Source organism: Polyodon spathula, chromosome 4, assembly GCF_017654505.1.
Source record: "Polyodon spathula isolate WHYD16114869_AA chromosome 4, ASM1765450v1, whole genome shotgun sequence".
NCBI lineage: Eukaryota > Metazoa > Chordata > Actinopteri > Acipenseriformes > Polyodontidae > Polyodon > Polyodon spathula.
Genome location: NC_054537.1, coordinates 82624431 through 82642944, shown reverse-complemented (window position 1 = coordinate 82642944; position 18514 = coordinate 82624431). Strand labels below are relative to the sequence as shown.

Sequence of the window (18514 nt, the reverse complement as noted above, 5' to 3'; positions counted from 1 at the left end):
TAATTTTCAAAGTGAGTCCAAACTGAATGGATAGATGCTAATTGGTGAAAATACATGAAAGTGTAACTTAAGGTGCAAAGACATTAGCTTCCAGTGTGGTTCCACCACTGGGAAACACGTCCAGGCCAAAGGGGTTGCCCAAGGTCGCACAAGTTGCGATGGTCACATGCTGAGTAACTTGATGAGCTATGTTTCAAAACCGGGTTCTCTTAATTATTTCTCTTATCCATACATAAAACTGAATTACACAAGAGAAGGTTATCCCGTGTAAAAATGTCACCTGAGTGGTATTTTTTGGTGTGTGTGTGTGTGTGTGTGTGTGTGGGGGGGGGGGGGGGGGGGGGGGTAGTTTGTTTTTTGATTGCTCATAATATTAGAGACTAACAAATATTAAGTGGAATATAAGATTGTTTTTTTTTTGTTTTTGTTTTCAATATTAGTCTATTAATAAGAATATTGCAAAGCATTATTATTTATTAAAAATGGTAAAACATACATCATTTTAGAGAAAATATTGAAATTAGCACGTATCCTGGCTAGTATATTTCTGTTCCTATGTGAATATTTATATTCAACTCAATATTTAATGATGCAAAATTACACAATGCCTTAGTCTCAAAGGAAATCTTGAAATTATTGGCACATTAAGCTAGTGGCAATCTAAACACAAGCAATTCTACTGATACTTGTTTAATTGAAACAATGACAGTGTTAAACAAACTTGACCCATGGCACCACAGATATTAATTCTACTAAGGCAACATCATCTGTTTTTGTTCTTTGTATTTTATGCATTCTCGTTTAGTCTGCACAAATCAACTTTAAATATGTTTCTGCTTTAATTTAACACATTTTGACAGGCCATTCTCCTTATCTAATTAGCTATTTTAATGATTTACATCAATATCCCATTTGTTTTACTTTTGTGTACATATTTTACTGCTGAAATGTCAAACATTAACATTTTAAAGAACGACACTTGGCACAGAGTTTTTTAAAGATCACGTATCTAAGTTATGATTACCAATAAAACTATCAGTTACTGGCAAAAGGACAAGAATGTGTTAATAACAGACTGCTATCTTTCCAGGAATGCTAAACGTTGTACTTAATAAACATTAAAGTTTAAAATATTCAGCTTCTGTTTCTATGTGAAACCTAACAAAACTCCAATGCCGTATACAACTGGTTAGTAAGGAAAGTATCTTACGTTGACAGGAGCAATGATGTAATTATTCGGGGATTGGTTTCTTATGTCCAATTCACAACTTCAGATTAATTAAAATTTGTATTATGTTTATTTATTTATTACAATATCAATATATAAAGACAATCTAATGATCTATTGACTTAGAAAACTGTATAGAGTAAATTGTAGTCTTAGGGAAGGTGTAAAAAATAATAGAAACATGTTCTTCAACTGTTCGAATCTGTCTGTGGACATTTACATTTTAATAATAGATCAAATCAGTGATTAATATAAAGTAGACAAAATAACACTTTGCCACTAGACGAGGGATAATAATAGGGGTTCGGTTGGAAGATGCCTTGAGTCTGCATAATTACTGATGATCAACATTCCTGGTTACTCGAGGTGGCATGGTTGTCAGTGTTATATGTTATTTATTGTTTAATTTTATTATTTAAAAAAAAAAAAAAAAAAAAGAAAAAAAAAAACGTTTATTTTTTAACAGTTACATCTGTTGACCAATTTCACAGAGTGTCACTTAGTACAACAAAAAAACGGTTCTATATGGGTAAATTAATATTTATTTATAACGTTCATTTAAAAAAAAAAAATGTTTGAAACGCTGACGTAATGCATGCAATGTTGGTAAATAACACTGTACAGCTCATGTGACGTACTAGATTCGTTTGTGATGGTTAAGGTTGTTCTCGTGCATTTGGCACGTTTTCCTGGATACAACTTGCACCATATAAAGAACGAAGCTAAATGCTATGAGCATTATGAACACTTCATCTTTTTATTGCGTGTAATCTATGCTATTTGACGTTGACAGTTCTTCAGCTTCAGCAATCATTTTTCTATTTTTTTTTTTGTAAAGTGTGACAATACAACAAATACATTTTAAACACGTTTTACTTTTAAATGATTTAAAGCAGACAAAAGGTGCATCCATTTTTGTCGTTTTGTTTGCTATACTTTTTATTAGTACAGTAAGAGTGTGGAATATTATCCAGTAAAAATATATACTGCAGAACAACTTTGCACTCTACATGAATGTACCTCAGATTCCCCTAGAAACGATAACTATGAGGTAGGCCATGATAAACTTTTCTCCACCCTCAGTACAGAATTGAATACAAGTAATTAACAATTTAAAAATAATTTTATCGATGTATGAATTATATGATTAACGTTAAACCCTGTACAACTCAAATAAAAAAAATAGAAATAACATTTTGAGTGCATATAAAAGGTCTATACATTGAAAAGAAACGTAGTTGTTCATTTCTCTTTTTTTTTTTGCACTTGTCTGTTAAAATATACAATTATTTACAGCTCAAATTATGAACAACAGTGCATTAAAAGCTCATGTGCATTTTAAGTATCTTCTCCTTGGCGAGTCTTTTCTGTTTGTTTTACTTTGATCACGGTGCAGTCGACGTGTGGCAAAAAAAAAGGCAAGTTTTTTTTTTTTTTTTTCCAAAATCACTTTAGCAACGAATGTGAAAGGTTCCTAGTATATGGAAGTGCTCTTTTGGCGTGGAAATAAACGTTTGTCTTGTAAACGTTAACTTCATCAAGTCTTCAAAGTTTGTACACCGCCATAGCTGAATTGGGCAATCACTAGTACGCCACAAAGATTGCTGATTATTTTTCGTCACTTTGTTTACATTTACAAGTTTATAGGGCCAGTCCAAAAGGTGTCCAGAACTCCTCGATTCTTTCTTTTTAAATTAAAACGTTTCTTAAAATACCATTGATGTAATTACAAACTTGTTGTTGCAGTAGGCTTTCCCCCCTGTAATCTTCGATGAATGCTGTTGAGAAGATAGGAATGAAAGGTCTGCTTTAAGAGAAAATTAATCTGTATGTTTGGTAAATTACCTTCGCCTTTAAAAGGTAGTAAAGATCGGTAGATAATTCTTAGGAAGAGGTGGAATAGAAACTTTATGGGGTTTGGGGGGGGCTTCACTCCTGGCTGATTCCATTACTTTCCGCATGTCAGACCAATGAAAGGGAATGCTGCTATTGCTTTTCCCATAATCTTAAATGGTCTCAGTTTGAACAGGTGCCTGTCATTGCATCCTGTGTACACTCTCGAAAATCAACAGAGAATGGAGCAACATAACCCTTCTCTATCCAGACGTGACTCCCACAAACTGGTCTTTGAATCAGAGCCGATGAAAGCTTATAAATTATTTATGCATTTTTCAATGTACAACGCGACGTTTCCAGACGTGTGTGTATGGATACATTCTAGACTGTTGTCAGGAGACTCAAAACTGTCCAGTTTCTTGGTAATTTTAGCGTAATATATCCATGTTTGTCACTGAATAGTGTATACCTATAGCCTCTGAACACACAATGGGAGATAACTATAAACATTGTATGTAATTATTTGGGATTATGTAACTGCTGGTGAGTGTCCACAATCCAGCAAACTTTAAAAAATAAAATAAGAGTTACTTTATAAATGCTTGGTTATTGTTAGAAAGCTAACTTTGAGCTTACATTGAATAGCAAATATTAGCAATAAATATGTTTTTGATAGCTTTACTTGTCCCATATGAAAAAATGCTTAAATTAATTGCGACCCCTTCTGGATATTTAAGATGCACCCAAAGTGTGAAAAGACACAATAGTTTGTGCTTCTAGACAGTTTAGGGGAGTATTTTCACCTTCAAAATCGACCTGCCCAGGCGTCCTTATTTCTTTTTTTGTATATATATATATTTGAACTTTAGACCCCCGACTTCCTTGGGGGAAATGCTACCTGCAGCCACACGATTCCACTACCATGTCTTCATACTGTTTATAAACAACGTTATTGCCAGAGTCAATGTATAGAATACTGATGGGGCTTAGTTTCGAAGGCACACAGCAACTCGGCGGTGTAGAATTGGGGTCCATTGAGTTCATTAGCGTTTGTATTATAGCGTGGTTGGTTGGCTCTAGGTGCGATCTGAGAGGAAAGTCACACACGCCCTCACAGTGATACGCTTCATAGTCCAGTGGCGCTATGATCCAGTCGTCCCACCCCAGTTCTTTAAAATTCACATGTAACGGTTTTCTGCTGCACCTTGACTTGGACTTTTTACCATGCCTCTTTCCATGACGGTTATTAAAGGCAGTCCTTCTCCTCCGCTTGGTTTTGAACCGAAATTCACTTTTTTCTTCATTCTGAGAAGACTTCATTTTTTCTTTTATTTCGCTGAAGAGGTTTTCTTTTTTCTTGGACCTGGTGAATACCACGAGAATTGCTTTCTCCTGCTGCCGACGCGCCTTTCTGCCAAAGCCAAGGTTCCTTAAGTCCACTTCCCTTTCTGGTGTCCCTAAATTAGCCTTTAGCTCGAAACAGACTTGGTTCTTGTGTGGTGAGTGTTGGCGGTTTTTAAACATTCCCCAGACATTTAGAACTTCCCATCCGGGTCTGTGAGCATCCTGCAGATCAAGAGTTTTTGAATCCAGTAGCTGTTTTGAACGACAGGGGAGTAATTGAATACCGTACAGGCCTGTGTGAGCCACTTGGAAATCCCCGGGCACTTTTCTAAATATCCTTAATTCAGCTCCCACTAACTCCTCTTTGTCTGAGAGAGTTGAGACATCAAACAGATACGTTTGTCTTCGCAGAGAGGAGTGCGAGAGATCGTCTGCAAGATAAAGAAATAATTGCAGTCAGATTCACTTACGAGTGAGCAGAAGTGACTACACGTTATGAAAGCACAGACAACGTATTTGTTTTGCCAAATGCGTTAGCTATGCATACCTTAAACATGTATTATAATATGTATATACCACCCAGACCTCTCCTAACAGCTTAAGATAACTACAGGCCTTGTTTTCACATCAGTGTAAGGATTTGGTTTATTTTTCTAAAACGACGAAGTTTGCACTGCAACAAAAGTTACGAAAAAATGGTTTTGCAAAATTGTTTATAAGTCAGTTTCTTGCAAGAACAGAAAACAAACAGAAGAGCAAAGTAGCCTACATATGCCAATCATGTGTTAAAGAGAAGACGAAAAGAAAACATTCTTTATATAAATTAACACTTTGAATTCATAGAAATATAAGGATTATAATTGCTAACTGAAACGCAACAGAAAACATATTAGACCGTAGGCTATCATAAGGAATAGTAATGATATATATTTGTGTTGTGTTAATCTTGACCCTTGTCATATAGCCTATTTTATATTGTGTGTACTCTTATTTCAGGCAGGTAGTTCAGAAAACTTTAACGACAACTTTTGTAACCTTGCATTTAAACTTAAGAAAATACGCGGGTTACCTTAAACCGTTGCCGAAAACAGCATGTTTTCGCTATTTTCGTTTCATCCTGCCCTGTTAACAATGTGTGCTTAGATTGGTTTTGTTTACACGGGGAATTTTGTGGCTTTCAGTGTTGTAATCAGGGTCAGAATTATCAATGTCCCGTGGGGTTATGGGGTTACATGTTTCAAGTAAGGGCTATTTATTGTAAGAGACAATTAATTTAACGTTACTAGACAATTACTAGAAACAATGCAAATGAAATGAGGGGTCTAGAAAGAAAAAAAGAAAGAAAGAAAGAAAGAAAGAAAGCAAGCAGTTGGGTGGTCGGCACCGTGGCTGAAGATCATGTTAAATCTTAGTCACCCCACTGGTCTGCGATTGTGCCATCGTAATTTATTTATTTATGTATTTATTTATTTTTGTTAATCAAAATAACTAATACGCTTTACTTGTTCTCTTCTGATACAATCGGTATTTTAGAAGATCAATGCTATTTGACAGGTGCGATGGGAGCCTGGCATAGGTTATGCCAGCCCTGCAGGAGCATCCCCAATACAGAACAGTCTCCCACGTGGCATGCTGCCCTGGCACTACAAGTATTCAAACAGCTTTAGACTCAAGTCTAGATCGTGTTGGCATTCTACTCTCTAAAAACGTCAGGATTAAAGTAACCAATCCCTTATTTGTTGTAGGCTAAACCTCGTTGTAATTTTTTTGTTTGTTTGTTTGTTTACTTTAACCTGTGGTTTCCCGACTGGTAAACATGGAATCCCGGGTGTGGAACACGTCATAGTCCTTACCCTACATCGTTATGTTTTACAGTGGCCTTATGAGGCTCGTGTCACTTTTGGGAAATTTGCTATTTTTGTTTAAGGCAACAAGGTCTTATAAGAACCCTTCAGCAACGCTTCTTCTTCTTCTTCTTCTTCTTCTTCTTCTTCTTCTTCTTCTTCTTCTTCTTCTTCTTCTTCTTCTTCTTCTTATTATTATTATTATTATTATTATTATTAATGCATATTTGAAAGAGTATACAAAATCAATACATTTTGTTGTGTTTTTGTATCATACATTTAGTGCTGTTAACATGTAATAACCCGCACTAATTATTAAATTATCATCTCATTCAATTATGTATTTTTTTTTAAATAAAAGCCCTGTATATTTTAACAGGTGTTTCCAGTTAATTTTGTGACAAAATTACTCACCTTTATTCACACAAACGATTTTATGCGCCATTAATTCTATAGGTCTGCAATATTCATCACCATAATAAACTATTTGGTACTATAAAAATGAATGTTTAGATTGTGCTTTGGGTTTCTTTATTTGATTAAGGAAACTATTAAATATACTTGTGACGCGCCACCAAATGCTATCGTGTTAATGGTACTGCAACAGTGGCTTAAATAGCTTTTAGGCATGATAAGCCCAATAACACATTGACTGGCAACACTGTCCATTTACGCGCTTCACAAAGAAGGAAATATGACTGTTACAGTTATTTGTGATTTTGGTTGAACAATAAATATAAAACAGTTAATGAAAGTTGTTCTATTATTAAAATATCGTTTACCGTTAAATTAGAAATAGACATCCCGAATTGTACTTGATAATAATTTATATCGTGTAATTGAATACTAAACGGTATTGCATAAGCCACGGTAGTACAAGAAATAACACAGTTTTCAAATAAAAATCCTCCGTTCCTCTTTATTCCCCCCTAATGTGCTGTTCATAGGGTTTAGTGAAACTGGCCGTGGGATGACTGCCAGCTTTTTATTTCCCTACCAGTGGTTTTAATCCCCTGAACAAATTTCTAACAGTGACAGAACGAACGACGCAAGTGTTCTCTAGCAGGAGATTTCATTTTGAAACCCTATCACCCCCTTGTCGTGTTCATGTCATGCCTAAAATACAATGAATTCAAATCGGCAGTCAGTCTACCCTAACCCCCACCCAGCTCTAATTCAACTCTTCCATGGCCCTGGTTAATGTGTTTCCAAAGTTGGCAAACAGTCCCGCGCATGCCGGGCAAGAGGAAGGTATCTTGCCTGTAGTTAGTGTTTAATTCCGCTGTACTTTTTTGATCATGACTCTTTGATGCTTATCAAGCTGTTTAGTAAACTTGCCTTTTATCGGCATTAGTTAATTGCTCACAATTAACACGGTGTTTCAGTCGATAAATATCCATTGCAATATTCATCAAAGAGATAACATTAACAAAGTCCATAAGTGTTTTCTCTTCTTTCAGCAAAAATGTATTTATAAGTAGGCATTTGTGTCTTCTTTCTTTTGAAGTAGACAAATTGTAAAGAAAGATACCAACTAAAGATATTGCTTTTTGACACTACCTGATATATTTATATAACAACATTTTAATGTATCAGTAGCAACTCTTGGCCATATGGTAATTTGCATATAAGGTATGGCAGTATAAAACAATTCGTTTCATTACTAGCGCATTAGTGTAGCAAAAATAAATAAATAATCCAATTCAATGTTCTGGAAGCCAAGATAATTTTTTACATAGCCTCCTCTCAATTATTTGTTGGCGGGTGATGATAAATGACCCTTCTGTATTTATTATTACATGTATTTTCAGATGTCGATTTGCACTTAAAACACTTGTGCTTCATTATTATTTATTATTATTATTATTATTATTATTATTATTATTATTAGTGTAGCCTTTAGCTACCCAAATTGTTTTGATATAAAATAAATAAATAAATAAATAAATAAATACAAAAAACATTTTGAGTTATTAAATAAATCAAGTTTGGCATGTTAAGATAGTCAATACCGTTAAATTTAAACTTTTTTTTTTTTTTTTTGTTTTTTTGTTTTTGCATTGGTACCACTACTGTATGTGCGAACTAAGGTTTGTGTACAAACAATTTTAAAACCAACATCTAAAATTTTGGTACACTTACATTATTCACCTATATGTGAATGAATGTGAATGAATAGAATATATATATATATATATATATATATATATATATATATAATATATATATATATATATCTATATATATATATTATATATATATATATATATTTTGATCAAACCCGGTAACATCAGTCAACCCAACTCCTTCGAATACGGACACTGGTATTTTTAAAGTTTTGAATGTTAGTTTGGTAACTAGTTTCTGATGTCGAACTTCGTGTTTTCTATTTCTTTACTTGAACCTAACAGTTAAATAATAAAAGTAGATTGGAACCTTCTGTCTGTTTCAGTTGCTTTGCGCGTCTGGTCTGCATTACTGTTTTATAAGGGCTCATACAAATCGAATACAAGGTCACCAAATAATTAACAGTTGTGAATTCCCTCCTTACCCATTAAAATACTTCCCTGCTTATATTTCATTTCCCCTTTGCCAACGACAACATTCCCAGTGCAAACCTGCTCATACTGATTACATTGAATTTAAGGCTATTACATCCACCTCATCATATTGCGTGAGCGCATTTCACACGTTTAGAACTTTTCATTATATTTGGCTTCCATGACGTGAACTCTGCAATGGGAGCAGTTTCAGAAATGCGTTATAGACTCGCCTAAAGATGATACACAAAATCGCAGATATCCTTTAGATACGAAGTTAATGTTTCTGATTAAATACCCAACATTTAAATGAGAAAGATAAAGAACCTTGAAATCCAGAGATAGGCTGTTCTTGGATTTTTTAAAATGTAGTGCACATGCGTGTACACATTAAGGATATATATATATATATATATATATATATATATATATATATATATATATATATATATATATATATACATACACCACACACACACACCCTTTTACTAAAATACTTTGAAGTCTTTAAGTGAATCTAAGCTGTAAAAAACTGTACAGAAACACAATTACGTATATTTTGTATTATATATTACATTTTATAATCACCGATCTGTATATTAATGCCAAAATAACAAAACAAAACAAAAGCTAAGACATTTTTTTTTCAGGTTTTGCAAACATCTACTGTATTCCTTCCATTTCAATCCTTTCTTTCATAATTGGGTTTTCTGTGCTAGCTCTGATGTTGGGGGTCCTGAGGCCAGCGAGCGCCATCTGTGTTTTAATGAGTTACTTCAAGTGCCAAAACTAATTTTCCAACGGTCAGCCAGTTCTTGTCTGATCTTGCGATCTTAACGAACCGAAAATTTACAAAGTTATTTTCTCATCTTAAAATGTTCATATAATAGCCTTTGTTTTGGAAGCATTTCTCAGAAAGACTGACACCGTGTTTACAAATAGATTTCGTTTTGTTTATGAATGAAACTGTCACTCTAAACAATTATCTGCTTATCAATTATGTTAGGAAATGTTTCACATCTGCAAAAGTTATTTGAACATCTTTCCATACGCTCGACTGATAAATGCATGAATAAATGTGTTCGTTTCATATGCAATTACATTATTATCGTGCTTAAATTTGGCATTTGAATTCAGCAGGACCCTTGGTTAACACTGTATAGGGTGTGGAGTGCTTTTTTTAAGTGCAGATTTTAATTTATGATGCTGCGTAAAGTGAGCTGAACTATTTCTTATCGAGGTTAGTTTGGGCCGTATTGTCTGCAAATGAGCTCGGGTAAACTTTTAGGTCTATTCAGCAGCAAAACTCAGTTTCTAAAATTAAAGTGGCGATCACGCAGGGAGGTAGGCACTAAAATAAACCACTTCAGAGGAACGGAAGTTGTCTCAGGTTTTTCATTTTGGTGATGTGCCATTGGCTGGGCAAGTTCATTATGAGAGACAATGTTTATATGTTATGACATGAACACTCAATTAGATCACTGAGTTCAAATACTCCAATCAGCGGCTTGATGCTAAGCAACCCTCAGAAGGTCCAGCACAAGGTCACAGCCTGTGACACATCAAATCAAAATCAGAGCGGAAAGTGAGGCTTTTTCTTAATCAGACCAGTTAGCTCGGTTCACAATTCACTACTTAAAACAAAATATTTTATTTACTAACTGGAAAGAATGTCTGTGTCGTTAACTGACAGCTTTTATGACTCTACCCAACATAAACTACTTGCATGCATTCCCTTTTGTCTGTGGATTTACTTTGTTTGTGTTTATTTATTCTTTGTTTACATGCTTTATACTGTCAAAAGATTTAGTTACACCGTCCGTCAGTCCGGCTAACAATCCAAAATATACATAATATTAAATTACTTCTTTTTTTTTTTTTTTTTTTTTTTTTTTTTTAAATAACACAGATCGTGTTCTGTGTTGTCCTCAAGACAATATACAAAGTGTGATAGCATTTTTGGACGATATTGCAGTGTGTTACACACGTTCTTAATAAAAAAAACATATTGTTTATTTGTTTTATGGGTATATTTCTATCAGATGTAGGTCACTGTCTGGTAGACCGAGATAAGTTTAAATATCAAGTTAAAATAAGTGATGTAGGCTATAGGGTTATGCTGTGGAGCTACATGAAGAATCGATGCGTGCGGAAGGAAATGTTTTCAGTTTCAGGAAATTATTCATGAAGTATACATCTTTGGTTGCATGAGCAACGCTGTTTCTATTTAGATCAAAACAGAACCCCTTTGGGGAAACAAGATAGTTTTTTTTTTTATTGAAGTTGGGGACTAAATAACCCAGCTCATATATCTACAAAGGAGCCAAGAGGCTATTGAAATGCTCGAGAGGTATGCTCAGAACTCAACATGAAATAAATTAAGGCAATTTTTTTTTTTTTCAACATTTCAACAGCTAATGAACCCCGCTGACTCAGATAAAATATCAATCTCACCATATAGCAATGAAATGGAGGCAGGTTGATGATATGGTTGCATGGATATGAGGGAATGTTCTGCTCTCATTTAGAGTCCGTCAGTTCACCGCGAAGAGAATTTTAAAAATACACTTTATATTATTTTAGGATAATAAACTTTAACTTGTAATTTACCCAGGTGTGAACTTCGATATAAATATACGCGGCCTGATTATTCTAGTGGGTAATCTAAGACCAGAACAACGTTGTCACCTGCATCGATCTCTATTAGAAAATGTTCGATTTGTAAACAACGGAAGTAAACAGGTTAATATGATTATTTATTTATTTAACAGTGATGTCGCAGCTATGGCTTAGGGTATACAAGCTGTTTGAAATTTCATCTACGATTTTGTACGATTTCTCCATTTGTAGTATTGCTAAGTAAATTAGTCTGACCTTGGAGAATGAGGCTGTAAAATACTTTAATTTAATCTTTATAAAAGTAATTCATTTAAAAAAAAAATAGAAATAAAAATAGCTGATAAAGGACCAAACTGATAAGCAACAGCAGATGCTTGCTCCTAATTAGTTTTAATTGTATATTTGTTTTAAAGTTGAAAACAAGTTCATTCTTTAAAAAACGGGGGGGGGGGGGGGGGGGGGGTATAGTTTAGTGGAAAGGTGTGTACTGCATTGTGTATATTATCAAGATTTGAGTAAGAATACATTATTGGCTTTACCAAAAGGGATGGTACATAATGTAAACTCAGTGTGGGGGATACAAAAATTAAATGTTGAAACCTTCTTTCCCGATTTGTATTCATAACTGACATGCATACATCAACAATAATTGGGGTTAAACTTGGTTTCAAATGTAAAATGTATTTAGACTAACCTTGTCCTCTGTCCACAAAACTGGTTATGGTGTTAGCAGACTTTGAAGACCGGAAAAAACTTGCGTTTATCCCGAGTTTTTCAGCTGCAGAGTAAGTCCTATAAATAGACAACATATACTCGTGGGGCACAACTGCACCGTGTTTCATCGGATCCGGGTGATGGCTTCGGCTGGGAGAAGCTGCTAATATCTCTTTAAGAAATGTGGGTGCCTTCCTCCCATCTTTTGGCATCCTGCCCCCCTTGTTGCTTCTCGGTATCGGAGATGGGACTATAGCAGCTGGCTGGATACAAGGTAAATCCCACAAGCAGGTAACAAGGAGGACAACGAAGACGGCAGCTCTGAGGGCATCCATGCTAATCGTGTCCCAAACACAATTCCAAGAGCTCTCCGCTCCGTGGCTCCGGATTGATCGCTTAACAAACTCAGCGATGAGAGCTACAGACTTTACGACCAAAAGAAAACTGCGCTCCTCCGAACATCGGGCTGCTCAAGCAACGCTGTGGCACGCCCACTCACGCACTGCCGTGTACTCATTTATTTATTGGTGAACCAAGAGCTCTCTCTCAATAAAGCTGCACTGAGACAGCATGTTCCCACGGGCAAGTGAGATTGGGTTTTCTTTGAAAGCGATTTCTTTAAAGATGCCATTCTCATTAGAAGCATGTTGATTTCTCAAAGGATAGTAATCCCAACTCCTTTCCAGTTGAACGCCAATAAGGCATTTGTTCCGTAAGGTGTATACTTATAGGCTATATATATATATATATATATATATATATATATATATATATATATATATATATATATATATATATATATATATATACACACACACACACACACACACACACACACACACACTGTAAGTAGCAGACAATAAGGAAATAGTCTTAATCTTGTTTTATAACCATACAGATACGGTGGTTTAAATGCAGTAGCCTTCAGATTGGTACAGGTATCAAAGAATTGGCAAGATGTCAACATCAGCCATCAAGTTGTTTTTATTTTAGTATGCTTGTAATAAATCGGATACGAGTAACTTAAACAACTTCGATGGTCTACCACCGTCCTACATTTTGAAACTGTAACGATTTTAAAAATAACATTTAAGTGAGTTATAAAAATGAGAACGTACAACTGGAGCTAAAATACACACTTTCTTGTAGGAAACTAATTAAATCGCATAGAATTTACGTTTTGTGTGGAATTTATATATTTAGAAAAATAATCAGCTAAAATAATTCGAACAGAATTTCGAACTATATGATGGTAATTATTTAATTAACATGTATCAAAAAATATTACGTTGTGTTTATTGTATCTGTTGTCTTATAACACAATTTAGAACTTTAAATTAATATATCTAACGAATTTACAACTAATCCTTCGACTCTTTTTACAATTGTACTGCCCTCTAACGGAGACACGCATTCACTGTTTTGTGGAATGCTTCCATTACAACTGAGCTTCGTTGAATTCCATAACTAAAGCAATTCCCTAATTTAATTACAACTTCAATCCGCAATTGATCGCTCTCAGTTGTGGGTGCATGGATTGGAATGCTGTGGCTTGCTTCCCTCGATTTCTTGTCATCACCTTGTCAAAGAACCTTAAGGAATATTCCAGCTTCAGCCTATGACAACGTTTTCATAGCGTAATCTACATTAGCTATAGGCCTCTTTTACGTGTCTTCATACTTATTTAGAAAAAGAGCTATATGAAACCCATTACACACACACACACACACACAAAGATTGAAATCCCATAGCCATTGAAAAGTATGTTCAATTCAACGCCCGCGCCTGTTCTTAGTTCCAACACTCATACTAAAACCAGCTGTGTGGATCAAGGGCAGTTAATTATTATTATTATTATTATTATTATTATTATTATTATTATTATTATTATTATTATTATAGAAAATAGCTTTGACATATTGTAACGATATACAACATCGAAGGATAAATAAAAGAAACACACCATGCAATGTTTGGATAGGTCTATGGTGACGATATAGAATAAAAACATGTTCAGTTACAAAACAACATTGCAATGTAATAGCAGGCTACCTGCACAGAACTTTACCATCGCAAAGACACCTAGGAGCATGTTCAAGACACGCTACCTTGACCAAAATGTCGCTCAGACCATCTGTGGGTGCACCGCTGTAAAATAAAGACTTGTTGACAGGCGGGTGAAGCAGCCCTTCATTCGGAATCAATAAGGTCAAAACGCAAAGGTAACAATTTATGTTGATTACTTGCACTACTGTTTAACAGTAGCATCGAGCAATGTACGATTCAGATTAACAGATCTATACATAAAAAACTGTATATTAACTGAAATTTCTAACTGATATAATGGCATAACATTCTAAGCAGATACCAATACCGACTCTTGTCATTAATATTACTCTTATTGAGCAAGAGACTTGTCACCCATATTCAGTTTTAAAAAAATAAAAATACATTAAAAAGTATATGATCTGTTTCGATTTTTGTGCTAATGTGCTTATAAATTGCGCTACAAATTGTAAAAATGACATATTCAATCAATATCGTGTGAAAGTTGCTAATGGGTTCTGCACTATGGCTTTACCGAGACAATTGCATGAGATATAATCTCGGTCAGGCTATTTTATAATGTTTGAAAACTTCTATTATTCTTCGCGATTAAAACAAAAATAAAAATACAAATAATAATAATTGTGCAGCTTGAGAAAAACACATTTAGAAAAAACGTTTTAAACTGCATGGCTCCAACAGTGACAACAGGGGTACAGAGGAGGCACATTTGTGGCGCAGATCACTAGCACCTCTTTCGCACCGATGTATTTAGGCATGGAAATACGACTCCTATTGCATAGCAGGTTCACCCATTCCAGGTTTTAATAGAAACTTGATTAGCCACAGGGTACAGGTAATAAGGTCAGTTGTGTCTTATTAAACTCAGAGTAAAACCGGGAATGGTTCAAACTGCTATGCAATGGGAGCCTTATTTCCACCCTGATTAAATATAGCACCATGTGGATAAACTATGTATATTATACTCATATGCACACCTGGCGCATACAGTCGTCGTTTACGGATATATTTATTGTTGTCAAATGTCGTTGTGCCTGAAAAAATGGACAAAGAATGCGTGTCATTTTTTTTTTTATTTGAACGTGGTATTGCAGATAGCGTAATGCAAAAGGTGACTGCGATCGACATTCAGAGTAATATCATAAAAGCCATGTGGATGCTGTCACTTCTACCCATTTACCTGAAATGTGTGTGTGTTAGTGTGTGTGTAACCAACCAAGGGCAGCCGCAGGGAAACGCAGCTCTTACGCAGACAATCCTTTCCATTATGTTTCCTTTTTCAGTCAAATTAAGCGAATGAGTTTTGTCCTTGATTAACTCAAAATCTTACTGTTTGTGATACATTCTGCCTGCAGTATTATTTGTGTATTGCGCCACCTTGTGGAACATGTATATTCTTGTTGACCAATAAGCTCTGGTGAGTAGCCTATGCCCAGCATAAGATTAATTTGGAACTATTTCAAACGTCACACAGACTTAAAATGAAGATTAACCCTAACATTTTATGATTACAGTTGATTAAGTTACTCACCTATATACCAGAGCAGAAAAGCAGTATTGTGAGCAGCTGAGATAAAACCTCAAAACTTTAAGTCAATAGACAAACGTTTCGGTATAACCTTCATCCGTGCAATGGTTTTGCAGGCATGTCAGGGCATAATATTCACAGCTGAACATCTGACATAGTGTTGTGTATGAAACTCTGTTATTATTAGCCAATAATGGATTATGAAAGATCTACTTAAGGCCGATTTGTGGGGAAGCATATTATAATTTGACATGCTTCACCTATGGGCTTCAGTGCACAGCTTGTCAAATAATAACCTAAGTAAAAGCTCTAAAATCACACACAATCCACATAATAGGCTATCAAACAGGTGAAAATGAAATAGCTTTTAATATTTCTTTGAATTACATTAACAATTACGCATATTTCCAAATCCATACACCAGCAACAATCACATTCAAGGGTTCTCAGAGCAAAGCCACCTGAATGCGTGCAAGCATGGTGTTGCCAGTTTAACGCACGGCGGCTCTTAATGCTAGGATTATTAACATGTGACGTAACTGATAACATCTTTCCCGCTGACCTAAACTAAAACGTTTCAACTTAAACTGGCAAGTGTAAACAGGGTATAGAGGAGACATGTATTAACCAGCTGTAGTGTTTGTACCACTTGTAACTGCCAAGGGTTTCCTCAGTGATGAGATTAAACATCATTGAAGGTATGAAGTCATTGGACATTCACGCGGATAATAAGCGGATGGATATCTAGCTTTTTGTCTGCAATAAAATCACTATTGATGGACTATCTCCAAATAATTAACTTACTATCTACTGGATACCCATCTAGATTTTAAACTTCAAGTCATTTTTAGATTCTATTTATTGATTTATTTTTTACCTCGTTAACTACTGTGACTTTATATAGTTTCAACCAACTGGAGCTTTGATAGCAAATAATTTCTTCAGTGACAATTCCTCCAGTTAAATAAATATATTAAAATCATACTAACAGGGGAAATGGGCTACACATAACTTGACATTTGTTGCGGATACAGACTAGTTAAGTTGCGGATACAGACTAAATCTATACAATTAGATGGTAGGTGCTAAAATCACATGAAAGGTTAAAACCGACCTGTTTTGAAATACTTGTCAACGTGACCAGCCACAATGAATCACAAATAAACTCGTAGTGGCAGCAACGCCGATTGCTTCAAATGCTCAAAATATAAAATAGCCATCCAATTACATTTAACCACACATACAGAATTAAACAAAACGCAGAAAACAAGTTATATTAAAGTAATGTGTTCATTTTGAAAGAAATTCACTATTCACACCAGACAACCTTATCTAGTAACTTTTCAAGTTACTTGTTTTAGCATTACGTTTGTCATGGCTCAAATTTTCCTTCCCCGACCCTCAATAATAATAATAATAATAATAATAATAATAATAATAAATCTACAGAATTATGTTTGTATTAACATTATATTTTCTCCTCTTCTGCTTTACTTGAGTTTAGACAGCAGATATGAAATATCAGTTTACTTCTGACATTTCTTGGGCTTTCTAAATATTTGTCTATCTATTTCTTACAGCAAAAAGAGAGTCAAGTAAGATGAATTAAGATTGTTTGGCAGTCAATTGCTATTAATATTTAGATTTGAACTTAGTGTCAACAATTTATGTGGCCTCCTCAGAACAATCCTGTAAATAACCAGTCTGACGGAATTGATGACTATAGTTAAGCATTAGGTTTTAAAATATATTAATTTTACCAAGACAGTTGGACAGACATACAGCCTCCCTACACACCACAATGATGGTACTACTAAAAGCTTAAAAACACACATCCTTAACATAGGTGTGTAAACCTGCCTTTACTGACCCTTCCAGGGACATGCATCCCTGGGGGGGGGGGGGGTTCAAAACCTATCAACAACAATATCATTTTAGCAAGTGGAGCCAATACAGTTGGTAGGTTACAGTGTCAAATGTTGGAATGAGAAATCGAGAAGGATGTTAACACGCTTTACAAAAAAAATGTAAATACTCTGGGTTTGTGGAACGAGATCAGAGACAAAGGGCATATCTATGTTTCCCTGAACAGACTGATTGAAGTTGTATTTGTTTTTATTGGCTAGTGTTTAAAACACATAGCTGGTATTTTTTGGCTTGATTGTAATTATTTGATTGTAAGTGAGCTGAATATTTTCACAGCTTTTTTCATCAGACTTTTTAATTCCTGTTAAACTTAATAAACCGGCTAGTGTGCAGGCAGGTAGCACCATGGACTGAAACGAGTTTTGTAATGAAAAGAGAAATCACCTTACCTTTCAATATTGATGTTTAAGATTAAGATTTATTGGGGAGAGCAGGAACAGTCATGAGTGCTTCATAATGGATTTGTAAATGCAGAAACATCCATATTTCCAAATAACCTCATTCCTTCTCATAACAAAAGGGTTACCATATATAACACGTTCTGTTTCCACATAGAAAGGGGATTAAATTAAGGCAAATGAGTGACAATACAACTTGATTGGATCTTGCTGCTTTATCAGAATATAATGGAAGACTTTGTATTGCTTCATAAGAACTAGCATAGTCTGAGCATTTTAAAAGTCTTTTAGTACATAGTTTACCGCATTCAAATGAACACTGGAGGAAGAAACCTGTTAATGTTGCAGAAAATAATAGGAATGAAAATAATAAGTGCCATATACATTCAGCGAAACATCTAACAGCTATTTGGTTTGGGTTAATGTTTAATTTGGGTTATATCAGAAAAAGGGAGATAGCTTCAGTGCAT

General features: G+C 34.8%; 1 protein-coding gene across 1 annotated transcript; it reads right to left on the bottom strand.

Annotated features, from left to right (window-relative positions):
- Positions 1-1998: 1998 nt before the first annotated feature.
- LOC121314962 (growth/differentiation factor 6-A-like) lies at positions 1999-12517 on the bottom strand. The gene is made up of 2 exons (XM_041248764.1): positions 12106-12517; positions 1999-4839 (listed from the first exon to the last, which is right to left on the bottom strand). Exons 1-2 carry the CDS (start codon positions 12458-12460, stop codon positions 3959-3961), a joined length of 1236 nt encoding a protein of 411 aa, XP_041104698.1. The 5' UTR covers positions 12461-12517; the 3' UTR covers positions 1999-3958.
- Between the last annotated feature and the right edge of the window lie 5997 nt (positions 12518-18514).

Coding starts and splice junctions, on each gene's coding strand:
- LOC121314962 (XM_041248764.1), bottom strand. CDS start 12,460: ATGGATGCCCTCAGAGCTGCCGTCTTCGTTGTCCTCCTTGTTACCTGC. Junction 4,840..12,105: donor TTTTGTGGACAGAGGACAAG/GTTAGTCTAAAT, acceptor TTTATCTTGCAG/ACGATCTCTCGCACTCCTCT.